This window comes from Pinus tabuliformis, chromosome 2_2 (genome assembly GCF_031772625.1).
Source record: "Pinus tabuliformis cultivar Carrire ecotype Pingquan chromosome 2_2, CPIR1, whole genome shotgun sequence".
NCBI lineage: Eukaryota > Viridiplantae > Streptophyta > Pinopsida > Pinales > Pinaceae > Pinus > Pinus tabuliformis.
The window spans coordinates 836,364,409-836,388,025 of NC_142300.1; the positions used below are offsets into that span (position 1 = coordinate 836,364,409).

A 23,617-nucleotide genomic window follows, 5' to 3' on the forward strand; every position below is an offset into this window, starting at 1 on the left:
AGCATCTTCCCACCCGGGAAACACCGTGGGATGATTTCACACAAGAGGGGATTCGAGAAGTTTTTAGCGTGGAGACCAAAAGAAGAAGGGTGAGGAGGAAGAGAACTTGGCCCTAACCTCTATGGGTAAGGGAAATGTAGCAGTAAAACTTTGAGTTGTTGTGCTTTAAAATTGTAAAAATACACAAATGTATTGAAATGGTAATCTTTATTGATAAGTTAATAATACAAGGATGATTGAATGTTACAATGAGGGCCTACTTTTATATCTAGGCAGGTGCCCCTTCATGAATGGTCATGTTTTTAGAATTATTATTTAATTAGCTATTATTATGATTATTTATTCATTTATTTATATTTATATTATTTTTATATAAATTATATTCGTAACAGGAAAGATCAAGGGGCTACCTTTAAGGGCAATAAAAAGAAGTTTGATGCTAGCAAAGTGAAATGCTTTGCTTGCCACCAGCTAGCGCATTTTGCTAGCTAGTTCCCTAACAAGAAAAAGGGAAAACAAAATAAGTAGGTCACTACAACGACTAAGATGGGAAAGTTTGCAACTAGATTTGAGGATGAGTTGTCACTCATTGCATGTCTCTCTAGTTCAATGGCCACCAACGTGTGGTGCGTTGACGTTGGTGCTTCATGCCCAATGACTGGAGTGCCAGGGTACTTTACTTGTCTAAAGGAGCACAATTTAGACTTCCACATTAAGCATGGTGACAATGTTGAGTATAGGTCAGCAGACAATGGAACTGATAAGTTTCATAGGGAGTCCGAGAAGTCTCAATTGGTGAATAATGTGCTTTATGTTCCAGTTTTGACGAAGAATCTAATTTTTGTTTTAGCCTTGGAAGACAAGGGGTATGTGATGATTTTCCGAGATGGAAAGGGTGTATATTTGTCCCAAGGGTTCTAGCTTCAACGTTGGAAAGGTGCTTAAGTGAGAAGGAACAAGTTGTACAGAATTTAGTTCGAGCTAGCCAAAGCGTTGGTGAGCAACAACAACTGACTTGGGGAACCCGTGGCATAGGAGAATGGCACACTTGCACCATGGAGCACTCAAAGTGCTCATGGAGACTGTGTGACCAGGATCCCTAATTTCACTACATATTAGCATGACGTGTGCAAGGGGTGTGTCATGGGTAAGTGCACCAAGATAGTGTTTCCCATTAGTGACAACAGATCCAAGGGGATCTTGGACTTGATCCATTCATATGTATGTGGGCCAATGTCAACCATGTTTATTGTGGAGGGTTCAACTACTATGTGACCTTCATAGATGACCATTCCAAGCAAGCCTGGATCTTTTTTATGAAGACATGAGGAGATATTCAGTGGATTCCAAGAGTTTAAAGCTCTAGTGGGGAACTAGATGTGGAGAAAGATAAAGGTGCTTAGATCTGACAATGGAGGCTAATACAACTCGAATGCCTTCAAGTATTTTTGTGCAGATTCTAGAATTAAAAGGGAGCTGACAGTTCCATATAAGCCACAAAAAAATGGAGTATCAAAGAGGAAGAATAGAGCTATTGTTGGGGCAGTGAAAGTAATACTGCATGATCGGGATTTGACTATGTTCTTATTTGTAAAAAAGGAGTCCACACTAGGTGTTGGGGAGGATGACCCTTGAAGATGGATTCATGGGGAAGAAACCATAGGTTGGGCATCTTTGGGTTTTTGGGTGCTTGGTTTATTGCTACATTCTATTAGAGCAAAGGATGAAGCTCCAACCTACTACAGAGAAGGGTATATTCATTGGATACAATGAGACCGCAAAGGCTTTTAAAGTCTACATTCTTGCACTTAGGAAAATAATGGTGTGGATGAATGTGGAATTTGTGGAGGACAAGGCTTTTAGAAAGTCTTGTGGCTTAGTGCCAGCAATAGCAGAGGTTTAGGGGTAAGAAGCACAAAGAAAGAAGGGAGACCACCATTACAGATTGTAGGACCCTAGACTTGTGTAGGACGAGCAACATAAGCATGAGGAGCAGGATGTTCCATTTACCTAGGTCGAGACTTCCAATATGAAGAGGCCGAAATGGGTAGAGCATACCTTAAGGGAAGCTCAAGAGCAGTGGGTGCTCCTAGGACTTCAGTCAGGGAGCATGCCATAACAAATATTTTCCAGTTACATGGCTCTTATGTCTAAGTTGATTGTTGAGCCTTCCTATTTTTAGGCTCAGTGCCAGTTATAGAAAAGGTTTAGGAGCAGGAAGCACAATGAAAGAAGGGAGACAACCATTACAGATTGCAGGACCCTAGACTTGTGTAGGACGAGCAAAATAAGTATGAGGAGTGTTGAAATATGTAACTAGGTTCAGTCTTCATAAATGTATGTGAGTCACAATTCAATGTATTTATTAAAAGAATGAAGATAATATTTCTTATTATTATTATTATTATGACTTACTAAAGCATGGGTTTCATGCTTGGGTCATCATGTTTTAGGTCAAAGTCCCCATTGAGGACTTATAGGATTTATTTTGAGTCATTATAATCATTGTCCATTAAAAGAGACCACAGGGCAATACATGGTAAGGATCCTTGGTATTTAGAATACCATGGTGCAAAAACTATACACACCTTTGCTTTTTCATACTCACATGTGTACGCGACTTTGCTTAACAGAACCTGCGTATACGTCTTGAAATTTCAACTTTATCATTCCTTTGCCTCTAAACTGCCATGCCTTTGTCAAAACACTCTGTCACATCTGAAGACACATCTTGTTGATATCTATATCAAGTAGGTTTCCATAGAAGGACAACTCATCAAGTAGGTTGTGATCAAGGACAACTCATCAGGTAGGTTGCCACCAAGGACAACACATAATTCATAATGCCAACAATCTCCCCATTTGGACTTGATGGCACTGTGAAACACATCAAACCAAGCACCAAGCATTTCAGACACCAAGCTACTCTCCAAACACCAAGTTACTCTTCCCCTTTGACATCAAGGGCAAAGGGCTGACCAATGTTGAATGAATGCTTCTCTCTTGATTGATGTAGATCTGAACCATTGAGTATTGAATATTGACCATGCTCCTCCTGAGCACATGTTGAAATTTCCGATGGATGTACAATGAAGTACATGACTCTATGACTCATATGACTTGTCCTATCACCAAGGACTCAAACTTACATCAATCACCCAATCACAATGGGTTTACATATTGGACATCATTATCACATCAACATCCCAAGCACAGTGGGGTTACAAATTACATCACATGTTAAAAAAACTTGGCCATAATAGTCCATACATGTTTGAATTTTACAATGAGTACAACATAGGTCTTTACGTGACCTTTACATCAAATGATAGATATGACATTTATAACCAATATAAACAAGACCATAATAGTCATCAACAATTATCATACGCCACATATGATCTGCATCATGAGCATTTGTCACCAAGAACAACAACGTGTATATGTCCATCAACAATTCACAAGATAAGACAATGTAGCTTCAATATCATCAACCTGTAACTAGGTATACAGCAACAACAACGTAAGTGAAGACTAAGCATATCATCTTAAAGTAAGATAGGGCAGTGTAGCATCATTCTTCATCATCATAAAAAATGCCTTGTTTCCAAGTATCATCCAACAGACGTAGCATTAGCATATCAACAACCAACATCATTCTTCATACAAAGAAGAATTATCATACCAACACCACTTCATCAAGAACTTATTTCACCAATATGCAACTCAAGTAATCATTCATAAGATCCTAATCTGTAATTCATCCATCATGGAGATAACAGTATGTATCTAGCTTCTCATCAATGAGAAAAGCAAACCATGAGCTCACCATCATTTGTCAAACTTTGTTAGTAACTCATCAAAAGCAACAATCCTCAAACAATATACCATGTGAGAGCCAAGCACTATAGGAATCTTCATCCATGGCTGCACCATGTGCACACCATGCATGACAACAACATAACATGATGCATCATTTAAGTACTTTAGTAACATAAGCATCATCACCATTGATAAGCATCATTATTTATCAAGGACCTCTAAAGAAAACATAATGCCAACAATGCATTTTAGCAAATGCTACCCTCATTGCTAGATCTGATCACATCAACTCATCCATTAGTTAGGACATCAAAATATCTTCTTCAATCGATTATCCATCAAGTCATCATAAACCTATTCAAGCCAAAAACACTTCTAAATAGCATCAATAGACTGTAATCATCAACTATCAAATCAATAATTGACTGAAGCATATTAGATCCTTTTCCTGAGTCTATCCCTCTGTTTCTTCATCATACCAAGATATGCGTGACTGTTCAGTTCAGAACTGGCATATACATGCGACTTTTCTTTATAGGATCTGCGTACAAGAAGTGAAACACTGAGATTTCACACCTTCAGCTCACCCCGAGTCTGTTTTGTCTGTACCTATTTACTGTTACTACACTAGAGGCACTGTCAGAAGTATAAGCAACATGAAAATAAAAAACAACTATGGGAATCATCATCAAGACGAAACATGTATTACTCCCCCCTGAGATTACACATCACTGATGCTAAGAAACTGATAATCATCTTCTGTTTTTTCATGAGGTCAAGTACCTCTCACCACTTCTGCAGTCACTGATAGAAATATACATTTAAGAATATTCGACTGCAATGGGCACCATTTTCTTTTACCTTGAGTCTGAATCTTTCTCATATTTATGAGAATTCCGTTCTTCAAACACATATAATTTGTCTTGATTTCTATATCCTTTTGCTGAAAGATTAGTTCCAAGAATAACATTACCATGTTGGTTCTTCCTGAGATACTCCATTTTACTCTTATCCCAGTCATGTGATGAGAATATCCACTATCTATGTACCATTCGTCTTCATCTTCAAATGAGTAGAGAGAAAAACCACACCTTATTTGTTCTCCTTTTTCTTGCTTATTATGAGAAAAGTTGGTGGATCCATCTTTTTCAGGTTTTCTGACGTTAATGTTCTTATCTGGTTGCTTAACATGCTATCTGCGGTGATCCATAGATTTGTTCTTGCATTCTTTTGCTACATGCCCAAATTTGTTACAAGCATAACATCTTATATGTTTCATATTTCTTCTATGGCAATCAATGGCTTTGTGACCAAATATATTGCAAGCAAAACAATATCCCTTAAAGTACCTGGAAGTTGATGATCTTTCTATGAGACTGTTATTAGCTTGAAACATTCTACTTCTACAACTGGCTGTAACATGTCCATAATTATGATATATAGAACATTCAATGTTACTGATCAAAGGAGAAAATCGATTAACATTTCTATAGTTAGGAGTAAATGATTTCCTTTGAAGATTTTCTTTGCTTGGTTGTTGATGAGGTTGACTTCTTATCTCTTTGTTGAACATTTTAGATTTTGCATTAGAATTCCTTGCCTCAGCGTGTGAACTAGATTCTCCTGTAACAGTTTCATGAAAACCAAGACCAGATTTGATGGTAGGAGACCTTTGACTACTAAGAATATTATCCAAAATATTAGTACTATCTTGAAATTGCAAATGTTTATGAAAAACACGGGCGATAAAAGTATGCCTAGTGCACATGCTTTTAATAGTTTCTTTGTGATGTGCATGATACAAGTCTGCATTCTAGGAGTTTGCTGGAATTCTCATGACCTCTTCATTCAAGTACATGGATCATGCGCTCTACGGTGTGCTCATGTCCCAGTTGGATCCAGATGTTACCCAGCAAAAGTGGGCACCCCTATGCGAGCATTTCTCCTATTCATCTTCTTCCAACTGACAACCAACAACCCTTGACAACCACCTTGTAGCCAATGTGATGTGCCACTTTATCTTCGCCACCTGCATCAGTTATATGTTTTCGCGTCCATTTGTCAAGAGCACATGTTTGAAGGTGGGTAATTCCACCCAAAAGGTATGTATTTCATTCTGCAATCAGGTACGTATTTCTTTTGGGCATTTGGGCATTGATCATTGGGTGACTTGGAAGAAGGAAGGGTTTTGGCAGTGGTTTTGTTCACCTTAAATGGCGTGTTAATCTTCAATCCTAGTCCCATGGGATCTCTCTGATTGGCTTATGGCTTTAGGGTGGGTATTTTGGTAGCGTGGTACCATTTTCCCGTTCCATATTTATCATTGCCCTCAGCACATTACGGGCCCTCTTCACTATTTCCCTTCTCTGGGTACACAAGGTCTAACAACCCACTTTCCTTGTCCATATATCTGGGTGGGGCCTAGAATCATTGCCCAAAGATTGATGCAGCTAAAAGAAGTTAAAATCATATCATGGCCACAAGCAAGAAAGAAAAGAAAAATAAAATCATAAGATGCAAAAGATGGTCTGGACATTAATACTAGCACGTGGGAAAAAGCCAAGCATGAGCTTTACCCCTTATCATTATGGCCATTACCCTGGTTCCTCAGGCCTATAGTTGCCCCATCACATCATTAAAGGAACCCATGCACGTCCCAAAACTTGGTGGGCAATACTACCCCACCTTTAAGAGGGTAATAACTGCTATACATCATTTATGGCATGCTCTCATTTCCTAAAGCTTCGAGCAGTAATGCAAAGAAAAATCATGAAAAAGCAAAAGGCGAATAAAGAGGGGTGGAAAAACAAAGGCTGGGGTAACTCATGCATCCACGATTGCTCCCTCCTCACATCTGTACACCTGATATGTGAACTTCGTCATTATTGTTACCCCTTTGCCCATGGCATTTGGCTCTGAGACGCCTTCATCGCCATCAGTTCCACCATTATTCACATGCCACCTATTGATTGAAAGATGTACCAGGGACATGTCTTCCCCCTTAGGGGCGGGGAACACCTAATATGGTCGTCTATTAACCACTCCTAGCTAGGGAGGTAACAATATTACGAGAACAAAGCCTCAAATTTGGAAGAGAAGCTCTGTATGAAGTCTCAATTTGCCCTTGATTAACAAGCATGGTTCAATTTGATGCCTAGATGATTAATCGTACCTAATGGTGAAGATGCAACACAAGACATTGTGTGTAATTCGCAGGTGGTTTTCATCATGATTTGGGCAACTTAATTGGGGCACAGGTCCACTAAAGGAGCATTATCACACCGTACAGGTGAAGCGGTGCTATCACTTGCAGAGCATCACTCCATTTCATGGGCACCTACAACACCCCAACAGTATGAAATTGGACCAGCATGCCCCTAGTTGACTTAACAATATATAGTAGTTTTGGCAATTGATCTAAGTCCAAATGAGGTTTGTCTCACCCCTTGAGACGTGGGAGGGCTAGCACCATCCTCTAAGCCCTCAATGTTGGAGCAGAACTAGTCTATTCTATCAGCATGAGACCCATAAGACCCATTTTGTGCCCCAAACACAAAACTGGGGTCCATAAGATGATTTGCATGGAGATTTAGGGGCCAGCCCCAGGATTCAGATTTTTGGAGCCCTCAAACTTGGCACTAGAGGAGCCCAACACATGCCCTAGAAGGGCCTACACATGCATGACATCAACATTTCAACCTCTTTTGTGGGTTAGTTCTTATGTTTTACATTGGCTATGAGGTTGGCTTACAACCTCACTTAGCTTTTCCCATCATTTTACAATTTGGAGTGGATTTTAGGTTAAATTAGAGTTCAATAGACATATATAAATAAAGGAGAGGTTATTTCAATATCTCATCATCATCACTTGGAGAATTCAACCTCTTTAGAGAATTTCGCACCTGTTCCTTCTTGGCTATTGGAGATCTTTTGGATGCATATCAATGTTTGGAAGCTATTTGAATTGTCTTGGAAGGATATACTACATGTTGTCTTGTAAGTGCTTAATGTTGATGAATTTCTATCTTGAAATTGTCTAATGTATGAAATTAAGACTTAAAAAATATGCTAATTTGTGCCCTAATTGTTGAAAATTAATTTTTGAAAGGCTATCTAGATGAGAATTGCATATGTTATTCATTGTATAACATGTAATGAATGTTCCTAGTGGAGGAATCCTTCACACTCTCCATCAAACTCCATTCTCCTTAGAAGTGGGTAAATGATAGAAATTGATACCTAGGGCGTTAATTTTTAGCCTCCTTAGAAACGATATATCTTAAGGCACTAATCCAAGTCCTAGGCGATCATCCTCTCTTTTTATCGATAAATCTTCTTCTTGAAATTTTGGTCCTTTCAAGGAAGGACGTCTAACTAGGGCTTAGAGCAAATTGTATTGGGAGATGTTTTGTGGGAACTTGAGAGCCTAAATATCAAGCTACGGGTCTTGGCCACTTGACCTACAAGTTTGGTGGGCATCCACTCGAGTTTTATCCATAAAATCTCTTCCACTAGGTGTTGTTGCCCTATGAGGGAAACCCTAGCTATTCTTCCTCAACTTGGGGACTTTCTTGAAAGTTGTATGAGCTTAGTACTTGTTGAATTATATTAGAAGAAGCCTTTTCTCCTTATTGCCTTGATCTCAAGAGCGCCTAAAACCAAGCAAAATCACAAAACCCTAGGTCTTGTGCATTTCATAAGTGTATTGCTTCTTGAAGCCTTATACCATAAATTTGAGCCTTTCTTGAAAGATTCTAGTCCATCACCTTATACTCTTAGCGCTAGAATACCTTTTGTTGAATACATTTTGTCACAGTTCCAACGAAGCAGTTGTGCCAAATTTTTCAAAGATCAGAATCATCAGGCAACAATCTGTCATGTCATTGTAAACCTAATTTCTGCAAACTTGTAATGTAAATGATGCTGGTATGACTGTTTAATTATGTAACAACCTATGTAAGCCTATGATTTTGGCGATGAGTTTCATTCTAGGAGGTTTTTCGTCTCACGGATAATCGATAGAGTTTTTCCCTCCATCTTCAATCCCAAAGCTAGGGTGAAATTTATCGACAAGGTTTTAGGTGAGTCTTAGTGTTTTAGTCGAGTCTATTGTAAAAGTTATTTGGGAATAATTTAAGCTATTTGGCTAAATTATTTTATTACAAATCACTTGGTCTACTAGATAATATTGTGTCGCAGAGTTGGGTAAAAATTATCAGGGTCTATAACGAACGAGTATTCCCCCTTTGAGGGTTGAATTTGTAATTATCTGATTTAAAAATATTGTAGTGCATGGTCCCTCGCAATCAGACACCATGCGAAAATATTTGAGGGTGGACAAATAATTAATCCCATTTTGTGTTGATTAATTAATTTTTCTGGCAAAAATAAAATTAAATCCTAAGACAAAAAATTAATTAATTTAGAGTCAAAAAATAATTTCTAGATAAATTAATTTCTCCAAGTGGAAAATGACCAAAAAAATTCGTGGGTCACGAAGAAGTCAATTTTTGGAGGCCCCCCACTAAAGCAGAAATGGATTTTTTAAGAAAAATTAAGCCCTTGGACCTTGGTGGTTAAGTCAAAGTCAATTTTTTGAGGAAATTAATCCAAATTAATTATTTTTGGATTAATAAAAAATGGTTTTAATAAGAAATTTTAAAATTCCTCAAAAATAAATATTTCCGACAACAAAGATTAAAAGTTGATCAAGTATTTAATATTTATTGACGGTTGAGATTATTTTTACAAGGATCAAGCCAACTAGCTGTTATTTTCCACTTGGGATTTATTATAAATTGGAATCTATTTGCTTCTCAAGACACAAGGATAGTGATTCTGGTCTAAATGTAATTTTGTAACGTTGGTGTGAAGCCACTGTTTTGCTGGGAATGTTTGAAATTCATAATAAAAGGCTTTGGGGTTCAGTTCATGGTGTCTTTGTTTCTTTGATTTGTGGTACATGTTGGGTCAGTGCTTTCCTATATTGTGCCTCAATATTATATGAATTGTTATTTCATTTGTAGATGATAGGAACATTCTATTGGTAAGTTTTGGGCTTATCTTAGGTGATCTGATTCATTGTATGATCTAACAATCTTCTCTTAATAAATATATAGAGATTGCAGGTTCCCTGGCCCTTGGGCTCCAAGTTCATAGACTGTGGGCACATGCTGACCTTGTTTGGGCTTCAAGAAATTTATGTGATTTTCTTACTTTGCTAAGGCCGTGGTTAACATCTATCTTTCAAAATACATCAAACTATTGTATACTTGTATATAACCTATAAATTATTTTTTGTAAAATAATTTTTGTAGAATAATTTTTTCTAACCCTTGTTTTGCAACTGGGGTTTGGGGTTTTAATTTTTTTGTATATATTGGGGTTTTGGGTACTTGTAATTTCATTTATGCAAGTGAGATTCAAGAATATTTGCTAGGTTGGAGCTAGATCTAGGCCGTTGAGGGTAAGATCTAGTCTCTAGAATTTTTGTAGGGCCAACATCAAGGAATTTTGCAGTGCAATTGAAGATCTGAAGCAAATTTGAATTTTCTCTAGGGTTTTAATTTTTTTTGGGGCGTACAGGCCTAGCGTCAAGCACTCCTTGCCTAGCCGTCGTCCTTCTGGCCTTTCAGCCCCCTCATTTGCTTGGCTGTAGCCACTTCAAGGCTAGTCGTGACCTCTTAAGGCCTGCAACCCCCTTTTAGGGTAGTCGTCTAGCCCTTAGAGGGCTTCGACCTCCTCCCTTAAGCCCTGCCGTGGGCTTTTCTTTCCCTTGACTTCCTGTCTAGCCCCATTTTCAGCCTTTCTCCCTCTTCGTCTACCCTCAACCCCCCTCTTTCTCCTCCCCGCTGCCTTCTTCTCCCTCTTTCCCCAGGCCACAACCCCTTAAGGCTTGTGGCAGGCCTCTAAGGCCTCTTCATCCTAGGCCGCAGCGCTTGTGGGGCCTACGACAAACCCTTGTGGGGTCTTCTCCTTTAGCTGCATCCTTTTTAGGCTTGTGGCAGGCCTCTAAGGCCTTGCTTACCCTAGCCACAGGCCTAACTAGGTCTTGCTGCCCTCATTCTAGCCTTTCTCTAGCCTATCCCTTGCCTCATTCCCTCACTGTTGGTAATCATAAATTTTCTGAGCTGATAGTTGGTGTATTTTACAGAGAAAGCCAGTAAAATTTTGTGTTCCCAAGTACCATAGCCATTGGAAAAAGTTTGGTCAAGTGGGCTAGTTCTTTCAAGGCCCCAAGGCACAAGGGTTTGATTTCTAAACCCAAAGTCCTTTCACTGTTTTGCTTCAGCAAGATAATTAATTCATTGGATTGGTAAAAATCTAAATTGGATGCCCTAAAATCACTAACAAGTTTTCTAATTTCATTAGCTAATGATTGGACACAATTGGGCATTGTCGTTTGATTGAACTTTCGTAATTTTGAAGACTGCCATCTCTGCATTATAAGTCTGATATAGCAGTGGTAATTGCATCATAAAAGGAGTTAATTCATTCGAAATTTGTGTTGGCAAAATTGATTTGACATTTGGGTTCTTATTGCTCACATTTGACAAGCATAGGCATCTCATTTTGCACGTTAAAGAGCTCTAAATTAAAAGTTACATAATGCTGTCATGCAGTTATTTGGATAACATTGGAACATAAGTGACAAAAGGAATTTCATGGTTTCATGCTCTAGTGATAATAATTGTTCATTGTGGAAAATAGTGTTCACATTCAGTTGCTTTTGGTGAAGTATCTAATGTTTGTTGCCTTGTGAAAGTTACATAATCCTAATTTCTCACATAGGCTCACTCTCCAAAGCACATTGATGTCATAATCTAATAATCTTGGTTGCCTAAGTGAATAAATCTAAGAGCTCATTGATATTGGTATCTAATTGTGTTTATCTTTCTAATGAAAAGAACCTTGGTGAATATCGCTTTCATCATTGTTTCATTTTTAATATCTATGTGTGAATGATAACCTCACATTGGCATTAAGACTCTTAAGTGTTCTTTACTTGAAGGCTTCTAATCTAATCGAACATCTCTTGGATAATTGGTGTTAAGATTTCTAATCGTCTAAGGAGCATTGCTAAAGAATCATTGAATAATTGTTCTAAGTGGATAAGTGCTCTAGTTCTCTTTCTTGTCATCATTGTTTCATGGTTAGTACCTGTAGAAATTTTCTGTTTTCCCACCCCGGTTTTCAGTTTCACCTTATTTCTCCCATGTAGTTAAATGCCCATTCCCATAGCCATACATTTAACAAACTGAAAAATAAATATTGCTGAAAACACAAATTCTGGAAATTTTTCAGAGTGCTGGAAATTGCAGAAATAAAAATCAGCAATTAAAAACAGCCATTAAAACACATTAAAACACTGATATTTTTGGTCAACTTGACCCTGGAAAAACCCCCTACAACTCTTGGGGAAAACCAGTTTGAGAGCTTTTCTTTATTTTTGGAAAATGCCTTTTTACAGAGAAAATTTTCAGCAAATAAATTTAAGCAAAAACAGAAATTTCCAGCAAGCAAAACTTATCTGTTTTCAGCCCAACAGACAATCTGAAAAGTGCTGTACGAGCCGTACGGACCGTACGGATGTACGGACGTACAGATGTACTGACTGTACAGACTGTACGGACTGTCCGGACGGCCGTACGGACTTGTACGGACAGACCTCGAAAAATGTGCAGAAAATCGCCTCCTCGATATTCATGCTGAAAATTATTTTTTTCACTGTTTTGCTCACAAAAATTGCTTTTTTCTGCTTGTTCTTTATGCTGTTCGGATTTGCTGAAGTGCTGCCTGTATGTGTGCCAAACTGCTGCCTCTTTCTCCTCCTTGTCCAGAAATCTCCCTTGCTCTCTTGCTCTCCTTCTCCCAATCTGCTCATCAAAGAATGGATGATCTTTTCCTCCTTTTCCTCCCTTAACCCAACCCTAAATGACTTTTGGGTGATCCCTAAATCCAATGGCTGAAATAGATTTAGATCAATGGCTGAGATTAAATGCTCATTTAAATCTCACTTTCTATTTTTTAATTCACCCCACTTTAATAAAGACCCACTTAGTCATTTATTTCCAAAGTCACTTTTCCTTTCTAATTTTTCATTGACTTTATAAAAGTCACTTTAAAATTAGACTAAGTAACTTTATCACTTAAAGTCACTTTCAAATTAGATTCAACTTTATAAAAAAGTATAAAGTTACTTTAGGAGAAAAATTAAATTCTTTTGGACACTTTTCCCTAGGCCAAAGATCAAAGCCTTAGGGAACCACCTGTCCTCCGGTACCAAATTTCAACAGTACCTTTTGTGAATGACATCTTTATCTTGGGCATATTGGTGATCTATAAACACTTGAGCAATTGTATCGTGGGTATCACTTGTTTATTATTGGCATTTGTAAAACTTGGCACATATTCTTGTTATTAAGATTGTCTTTCCATTTCATCGATTAAGTACTCTTGTCATAAGATAATTATAACTAAGTACTTAACATAAACAATCTTAACTCAACAAGCACTCAATAATCTTGCATTAGGCATCCTAAGATTAGTCTTACATTAATAACTTACCTCCAACCATAAGCTTGGTTGGTGGAGATAATAGGAACACCTTTCTCGTCTAGCTTGAGGAGCCTAGCACCTCGTTAGTGGTTAACATGATGACCTTGCAGTTGTCAGAGCCACAGTCTTTGCAGTGCCAGAGACACGGGGTGGTTAGTACCTAAGGGGAGGTATCGTTAATTAAGCCTTTGCTTGCTTCCCCTTGGCCTCTTTATCACAACCTACTCTAGAGACTAGCTTCAAAATAGTTAAGAGGAAGGATACACCTAGAATAGGCATCTAATTAAAAGTAATCAAATTTCTTGCGTCACAACTAAGTCTTAGGATTTGCGTAGCATATAGGATAGTTAAGCATTCAAACAACAGTTGTTCATTCAGTTACTTGGTCTCTAATTGATTCAAAGCAAGTAGCTGACTCCATAAGGCACTGGTCTCACTAAGAATTTAATTTAATCGCTAATAACTTGCCAAATCAACCAAGTGGCTAGGCCATTCAACTGTGTCTCTCGGACTTGTTGGTTGCCAATGAGTCCTGCATTTCTATTCTCCATAGGGACTACCCACCATAGCCTGCTGTTGGGAGACAGTTAGAATGGAGTGGGTGGGGATCAGAGTGACAACCCCTGCCCTGAGCTGGTGTCGCACTATGCTTGTACAATATGAGCAACAACACCTTTCATGGGTAATCATATCCTATGAAGACTCCTCCCATCGATTAATGTCTGTAAAGAGTAGGGGATCTTGCTGTGGTGACAGTGGGCCATTGTCCCATTGTTAACACTTAGGCTAGCTATTTGTCTTGTAGGGTTTCCCTCACCAAGGCTTGCTAGATTTTGTCGTAACAAGGCCCATTTTAGGAGCAAGTCCTATTTTGGTGATTTAGGATCGAAAAATTTTCGGACCTTGTTTGAAGCATTGAACAACTATTTTACATGTTCTACATGTTTAGAGCTTTTCAACAATGTAAAGATCACCTTAGTCAGAGTTCATGCGAGGCAGTTATACCTCCTCGCTAATCAACCTATGCTTTTGACCTACATGGTACCAAGTGGATGCCTCATCAACTCCCATTAATCACACATGTGGAGTTAGTTACGTGTGGGTTCTAAGAGGTTCTAGAAGGTCCAAAACTTTTCCAACATGGTGCCAAGTGGATGCCTCATCAACTCCCATTAATCACACATGTGGAGCTAGTTTTGTGTGGGATTTCAAAAAGGTTCTAGAAGGTCCAAAACCCTTACCGTAATAGGGAGTGAGGCATGCAAAAGTCCTAACCCTAGATGCGTATTAGGACATGTTAAATAGTGGGCCACCAGGAAAGCAAGGGGTTCCATTCTTATTATATTAATTATTATTCCATGGTTGATAGGTGATAGTGTCTATGGAAACTTCTTAGTGAGTTAATTTTTCTTTATATTTGTGTTTCATACTTGAGAGGGAAAGAGCAAGGCATAGTCCTCTCGAGCTTGGTTTTCCTAGGGTACATCTTGTTATAGAGGTATGTCGTTCCTTTGCTTCCTACTTGGTTTGTGATCCTTCAAAGCCACCTCAAGTTCTATGATAAAGCAGCTGTTTTAGGCCTACATGTCAGTGGCGCCTATCTAAGTTTCTATGCATAGAAAAAATCACGCTTTGCACATTTGCCAATGTTACCTATGTGGCTCTATATACCTTTTTTCAAAAACTCCCTTTGAGGAAAATGTCATGGGGTCCCACTCTTTTCCATGGAAAATTTGGATGGAGAGGTGCTCAACTGCTAGCTACCATACCCCAAGATTTGAACCTGTGATCTCAAGCTTCCCATTAGCAACATGCCTTGGGTAGATGGTTCAACAGATTGAGTTAACCCTTGGCATTGTTGCTTTGTATGCATGCATGCCTACATGTGTCCATGTTTGTTCACTGTGCCACTTTGTTGGGCCTCTTCACTAACAGATTGAAGACAAAATTGTTTAAAGCCCTATTTAGGTCGTTTCGATGAGCATGCTTTGGCTGCTTGCTATTATTCTTCACATTTAGATCTGTCCAGGAGGCTTTATAGATATGATTCAATCAACTTACCGAAAATAGCATTGGACATTTAGGAAATAATATATCAAAATTTAGTTGAAGGATGCCAAAGGTGTTGCATATAGTTTTTTTGATCTGTCCAGGAGGCTTTATAGATATGATTCAATCAACTTACCGAAAATAGCATTGGACATTTAGGAAATAATATATCAAAATTTAGTTGAAGGATGCCAAAGGTGTTGCATATAGTTTTTTGGTATGTGAAATCTAACTATATACATAATAACAAGAGAAAGAGAAAAGCTTATTAAAATGATCTTCACCATTTTTACCTATGGGCATTTGAATTTCTCCTCCTTTTGGGGGTTGTATATATATAAGATCATTTTTATTATCTTTATAAGGGTAAAGATAATATATATATATATATATATATTTTTTTTTTTTTTCTTTTTTCTTTTTCTTTCCGGAGGAAAGTAATCGTTCTCCCTCCCAGCCCAAAGGCAAGAGTGAGGTTGCTGGTACCTGGTCAGTCTACAATTATACTCACTTAAGAGTGCTTTTCTCAGGCTTGAAGCCATTACAACAATATTCTTCAAGGCATTAAAGCTCAATATGTCACTAGCGGGTATTTGAACCTGGGTGAATAACATAACAATCATTTTCCTCAACCACTCGAGATAACCTCAAATGACGTGAATATATATATATATATATATAAGTTCTTGAGTCTTTCTCATTTTGTAAAATCCTATACTATATATATAGTCTGTCATAATAGGGCAGATAACATCTTTGTGCTTTTTTTGGATGGAATGGGTTTTATGTGTTATTATTCTTCTATTGTTTTTTGATCATTTCAAATGTGACTGATGTTCTTATCATATATGAATATTCAGGATTGGATTTATTGTAGAAAACAATTATTTAGAATGAAGGTTTATAAAATAGGTACCCTTTAGTCTGGTGTTGATAAAAAATTCCACAACTTATTAACAGATCAAAAGTCTTTCTTTACCAGTGGGTTCATGTTCACTGTTGAGGTTTACGGAGGAATAAACTGTTCACCATGTTTACATCCTTGTTGGAGTCAGGCTCACCTGTTTGGTATGCTTTAATAAATGGACTAGGCCAGGTGTCTGTCTAGGGCAAATTTTAGCAGAATATATCCCCCTTGGACGTAGTAGCGAAGCTAAAGGAAGTTTGTTTCATGTGGTGCTGCTTCTCTTGGCATGTTTCAAGAAGCAACGTCCAACACAAAAAGCCCTTATTTTGAAAATCATTCTATTCTTTGCTTTGGAATTGACATAAGCTTGGTCAAAGAGTTCCAATGTTGAACCTAATGCATTTCCTCAAAGTCATCAGGAAGAGAATCTGTTTGTTGGCAGTGTGGCCAGGAAGGTACTGCATTCGCTGTGGAGGATTGTGTCCCCTTAGCTCACTTATGAATATTTAAGGGGATCCTGTTCCATATTTTTTAAAAATATGTGAAAAACATATCCGGGGGATACCCACTAGGTACTTTCCATAATTCCAAGGATAGTACCCAGGGCAAACCAAATTCTTGAGGGCCCATGGCCGACATGACGATATATACTCATTAAGGGCTGAACATGTCGCTTGAATGAACTGATACTGGGTGGGGAGGATAACTCTCCTCTCAGATACCCGACCTAGACCCAATTGATAATGGATCTTGTTCCACTTAAAGAATGCAGCGTTTACATCTTGTTCCACTTAAAGAAAACAGCGTTTACAAGAACCTGTATTTCAGTGGATTGAACTACCTGGATGCTGTGAGAATTGCCATCTCTAGAATATTTCTAGAGCATGCTCAAAGATTTTGGTGCTAAGGAGTTAAATAAATCAACAAGATTAATGGAGGATTCCCCAATTTTGTATAGCACATTGCAAACTCATTTTCAGTTAAAAGTTTACTGGGAATAACTTTTATGGTTCTTGTATATACTTCCCATGGATTTGTCCAGATCTATAAATTGTTGGATTGCCTATCTGCTGGTATATAATTTAATGTTGTTCATATGATATGTTTAAACAATTATAAAACTGAAAGACATGTTGCTCCAGCCTTGATTTAAAATTTGTTTCCTCATGCTTTGAATCTGGTGTCTTCTTGGAAACCCTTTCCATGTTTAACAAAAACTCTCTAATGTATAAGCCTCAAGATTCCAAACATATAATAGCAAATATTGTTCTTCTTACATTTTTCCTGATCACATTGGTCTAGTGAATGGTATTTAATAATAAATTTCATATGTAATTCATTGAATGCTATATAACTATTTAGACATTGGAGCATTGGTCAATTGTAAGCAAGATGAGGACTACACAAATAAAGTCTTAAGTAGGGTGGGTCATAAATGCATTTGAAATATTATTGGTTATATTGTTCTGATTTCTAATATAGGTACTTAATTCTCTCATATGCTTTCTAGGTTAATGCATCTTGGCCTCCTAGAAAGGCTGCAATATTGGATCGAATTAGTGGTTCACGAAACCTGCAAAATAAACATGTGGTATTTATCTTCTTCATTGCTTCATCTGTTTTGCTTATAAGCATAAAATTGAACATGTCAATCATGGTTTCAGCATTGTCACATTTTCATTTCCGAGTTAAGTCAATGATTTTACAAAATGCAATTGTTTTTCTTTCATGAGTTTTGCACCTCTTTAGACTTACTATTAGTAGTTCACAAAACCTGCAAAATAACGTCATTGCTCTGTGTGTTTTTCTTGTAGTCGTTTAACATGTCAATTATGGTTTCATCATTGTCACAATTTCACTTGAGAGTAATGTTTTTACAAAATACAATTGTTTTTATTTCATGAGCTTTTGCACCTCTGTAGACTAATTAAGCATGAATGGATTTATGGCTATTTGATAAGACAAGATAAAATAAGGTCATTTTATCAATGCCCATAAATGACCAAGGAATAGGACAATGGGACTAGAGTGTACAATTGATGGCCATAACATTTGGAGAACACTCCTAGATGTCAAAATGTTATAAACTAGAAAAGGGATGTCAACCATAAACATGAGAGAAACATATATGCAGTGATGGTATTGTCTATTCTTGGACATCTAGGCACACTTCATGATAGAGTCTTGTAGAAGTTTTAAGGTTTTATCTTGCCTATTTTTAGCCTTGGAAGTGGACCCTCACCTTATGGATAAGGTTGGATTTTGGCTCATGTGTTGAGGGGCCTTTTCGGTTCTATTTCTAGGAGACCCTTGTGCTATTTTTTCTAAGATTTATTTTGGATAGAGGAGTATGCATTCTTGTAGGTTCCTTGGCACCTACTCCATCTATTTTCAATAGGGTCTTTGTTCTATCTTCATTTGTGTTCTATTCCTAAGAGGGCAAAAGATCCTTCTGAGTAATTTTTGGCATATGCATGAGCAAATTCCTGTCTTTATATGGAACACTTGACGTAAAGGGTATTTTGAGTAGGGTTTTACTTATCTTTGGGGCATCTTTTCCTCTCTCTTTTGCACTTAAGGATTCATTTTTTGGGCCTTCCACTATTTTATTTGTTTTATTCAGAGAGATATTCTTTGTGTACTCTCATGTTGATTTTGTATCTTGGACAGGAAATTCCGCATACATCTAAGTGTCAAGATGTGTGGAAGTTGTCCGTGGTTTTCATTTTAGCAAATTCACTTTAATTAAAGGAAGTATTAAAGTGAATTGCCTTCTATAAAAGTAAGTTTAATTTAATGAGATGTACGGTTTTTTACATTAATGAATTAGTTAAATCTAGATTTTAGACTGTTGATTGGGACATAATCTTAATTGCTAATCTCATTGAGAAATTGGGGTTATGGAGAATTATTACTTGGTAAGTGCACCTAGCAGATATGAAGACTCCATGGTCCAATGCATTAGCACTTGTCAAATTTTCAGAAGTTCAGAAGTCCAGCAAAGCAAATCTTGCCCCTTCTCTTTCTTCTATTTTCTTCTTCTATGCAAATTCTGTACCCCCACAGGGGAATTGTAATAAATGACACTAGCATGATGAATTTATGTAATAGGCTTAGATCCTTGGGACCTGGTTACTAAGGAAGTCACTCTAGAGTGTTTTTTCACTTGATCAATTATTCTCATTTTTTAATGATTATTAACTAATTTGAGTTTTTTCACTTGTAACCTCCAAGTTGGAGAATCTATAAGGAAAGGAATCTATTAGAAACTCAATCTTTCAATCGAATTTCCAACATGGTATCAGAGCTAGTTTCAAGAAGCTGTCTTATCTCTGTTCTGTGGGCCAAATATTCCTGTGAAGATGTCTGGAAGTTCCCAAGTGAAGAAACAAGTCCTCTCTGAGATCTGAGTAAAAATAATCCTACTACAATATGATACATTTGAATCTCCTTGTGACTACCTCTGTAATTCAAATTTTTACATGTGAAGTACCTAGCTCCTTTCATAAGGGCTGAGTACCTGTTCTGTGGTATAAGATCCTGTAGCTCAATTTTTGGTGATCTGAAACTGTATAACTATGAAATGTCACAAAGTAAAAGGTCAAATTTTTGTGGAACCATGCGAGTCATGAAACTGATATATATCTCCATAAAGCAAGAACTGTGATCCAAATCACAAGGTATCCAAACTCTCTGAAGTGTGACCTAAATACTGAGCTTCTCTATCTCTGTGGAAAAAGGACAAGTGAGATTTCGAATGATCCAAGTCTGGGCACCTTTGCACATAATTTCTGGGTATTGTCTCATCCTAAGAGGGCTGAAACTTATCTTGTGTGTGGAGAAAAGGACAAAGAATGGAACAATAAGTAAAGCTGACATGACGTGAACAAATTGGGCAGTTTTGTGGAGAGAAATGCTGTAGAGTTGAAGTATATCCACAAGTGCAAATATCCCTCAAGGAAACATCAAACCTGTGATGCAGAGAGAGTCAAGGAACCACAATGAAGAAGGATCTGTTTGAAGTCCAAGCTGCCCTGGTTAAGGTATATTCTCTATTTGTGCATCCAAGTTAAAGGAGGGTTAACTTTTTTTTAGAGCAGTCAGGTTTTGGTTTAAGATAAGGCCTAGAAAGAAGGCTCGAGTAGCCTCAGGTGTCAGCATGCTGGAGAGGGGTCTCTTAAGGTGTGATAGAAGGCTGCTTCAAGTGACGAGATGTAGGCTGCAGGCCTGAAGGTGATTACCTAATGTCTGGAAGGTGTCTAGACAAGTGGCCGAATCAAGCTGGTCTGTGGTAGCGGATGTTTTGTGGAGGGTTATTACTAGGTGGAGGGCTGTTCACATGTGTGGTTAAACAACAGTTGATCGTAGCCTAAGAACAGTGGTTCCTGTGGTGCAAAGGGACTGTTAGTGGTTGGCCATGTAAGCCCTAAGTTCAACAAATGCATGTAGGTATAATGTTGATGCATGGACTGATTTGCAAGCCCTAAGTTCAGTAATAAGATGCCATCTTATCACTGTGTGAGGGTAGGTTGGTTGTGCCCTAAGAAGCAATCAATCACAAAAGTTGAGAAAAATCTGAAAGGAAAAGTCTGGATCATTCAAGTGTGTTGACCTATAAACCTTAGTGAGGGTTTGAATAAAAAAGGTCTAAGGGATTGTACCGTAGGATTGATTACTTACGCTGAAAGAAGTAGAAATCCTAGCCCATGCATGATAACATGGATGAAGTTGTATTGCAAGTTGGATGCCAGATGGAGTTGACAAAGTTGTTGGTGAATACAAGAAGTCCATAGATTAAGAGGGAGTTGACTTTTCTCAAAAGATAAGTATTCTATAAACCCTCCTCTTCGATTACTACTGTTAATCTTCCATTGTTCTATGTTTAGTACAATCACTTAACCTAACTTTTTCTTCAGTTAGCAATCACTTTTAAACATACTTAATCTTCCAATGACAAACAATGATTGTATATAGAACAATAAATCAAATATGCAATAGAAGACAACCAAGAGCAATGATTAGAGACACAATATTTGGTCAAAGACCAGGGAAAAACCCCTCAAGGGGGAAAACCCTTTCAAATTGTTCTTCTATTAGATTGTCATCAAATGTTCAACAAAGAGATTACAATGTTCCAATCCATCAATCAAGAGTCAAATTCAAATCTTTGACTAACCAACAAAAACAACCAATCAATGCCCAAAAGATAAGCCCAATAGTCAAATCTGAAATTTTGGTCAAAGTCAACAGTAGCTGTAGTAGTGCCAAATGGTCAATGGTCAACATACCTCCAAAAAAGATCGGTCAACAGTCAAAAAGTGCGGCCTTGAATGCTGGTCAAAGTGTAGTAAAAACAATCCCAAAATAGTCCTCCAAATTTGGTCAAAGTCAAAGTCAAGTCTGTTGAAACCCTAGTTGTAGATCTACAATCAATGTGGGTCAAAGTGCCCAAAAAATTTTGCTCTCCTTGCCAAAGAATTTGGCCTCCAAAAATAGATCAGAAACCCAAGTCCAAACTACCAAAAGTCAATGATGGTCAAAGTTGCAGGAACATAAAAGTCCACATATTCTCTCTCCTACTCGCTCGTGTGAACTCAGCCCTACAATTTCAGACTTGTACGAACCAATAGATGAATAGAAGATGTGTGATGTGATGTCCAATTGAGGTGACATTGAGGTGTATTTATATGCTTCTTTGGAGACCCAATGATGACTTTAGGCCAACTTGTACTTTTGTTCACTTGTGGGCTTTCCATTAGAAATAATATTTTTCCTTTACCAAATGAAATTCTTCCTAAGGGCTAGAAGGGGACTTTCTTGATGAGGAACGCTGTCCAAAGGAGGGAATTTGACCCTGAGCTGCCAAATTAACATGCCCTCTCAGCTAGGGAGAAATTTCTGACTGCATCACGAATCTCATCTCAAACATCTCGTCATCGCCATCACTAAATCAAATCATATATTGTCTCTGCTCATCTGCTGAACACACTAGAATCTAAAGAAGAAGAATTTGTCATCACAAGGAAGCTCAAGCTACCACCCTCTATCTAAGAAAAATAGGCGAGATCTACTTACCACAAGGGTAAGGATCACACTCTATCCTATTGTCTAATGACAATAGGCGAGATTGACTAAGGATCACACTTTGTCTTATTGTTTGTTGATTTTCCCATCTAGACCCTCAAGATTCAAGTGGTAGAACACCTGCATCCCATCACTTGAGCGAGATAGGACTTACCATAAATGGTAAGGATCACACCCTATCTCAAGTCACCTTAACCCATTGGCTAGATGGGGAGGAGAAATCCCATCAAGCCCAACTTGTGGGTAGGATGCCAACTGGGGTTTACTCTGTTTAGTCCCAGAGATGATGGTAGGGGGAGATATCCACTTGTCATATATGAGAAGGATCACACGCACACACACATGCTGTAATGACAATAGGCAAGATTGACTTTCCGCGGGGGTAACGATCACACCCTATCCTATTGCCCAGAGTTCCCTCAACCCCAGGTTCCCTACAACTCAATTCCTGTCCTTGTGAGCTCAAACATGGGGAAAGAGCACAACTTAGTGTTCTTGATCAGTGGAGACCCTTTCTCGGGAGGGTCACATCTGTCAGCCCAAGCTGCTCTCTAAAGGCCAAGAACTTCCCTTTCGGCAAAGCCTTGGTGAGTATGTTTGCTATTTTCTTGTTAATCGAAATATGGTGGAGTCTCACAACTCCTCTCTGCACCATGTCTCGTATATAGTGATACTTGATCTCAATATGCTTGGACTTGTCATGAAACATGGAATTCTCTGCTAATCGGATCCCACTCTTGTTGTCGCAATATATCACTATCATATCTAGAACCTGCTCAAACAACTCTCCAAAGAGCTTCCTCAACCATACTGCTTTGCAGCTAGCCATGCTAGTAGCAATATACTCTACCTCGACCATGCTCAAAGCTATGGACTTCTGCTTCCTGCTCATCCAAGATATCATGGAAGAACCCAAACTAAAGCAACACCCTGATGTGCTCTTCCTGTCAATAACATTTCTAGCCCAGTCAACATTAGTGTACCCATGAAGTCTCACATCACTGGTAGTATATCTTAGACCAAGGTTAATCGTCCCATGCAAATATTTCAGCACATGCTTGGCAGCAACCCAGTGTGCATGGAGAGGCTTTGTCATGAATTGACTTAGAGTGTTCACTACAGAACATATGTCTGGACGAGTGTTCACATGAAACATTAATGCTCCAATCAGCTGTCGATACTCAAAGGGATTTGCCA

The 23,617-nt window shown here is 38.1% G+C and overlaps 1 protein-coding gene across 1 annotated transcript in view; it reads left to right on the forward strand.

Annotated features, from left to right (window-relative positions):
- The window catches only part of LOC149195574 (uncharacterized), a 142,598-nt gene that overhangs the window by 53,230 nt on the left and 65,751 nt on the right, over window positions 1-23,617 (forward strand). Inside the window, exon 3 of the mRNA XM_089405362.1 lies at window positions 17,847-17,927. Within this exon, the coding sequence (XP_089261488.1) occupies window positions 17,847-17,927 (81 nt within the window). The remainder of the gene's footprint in view (window positions 1-17,846; window positions 17,928-23,617) is intronic.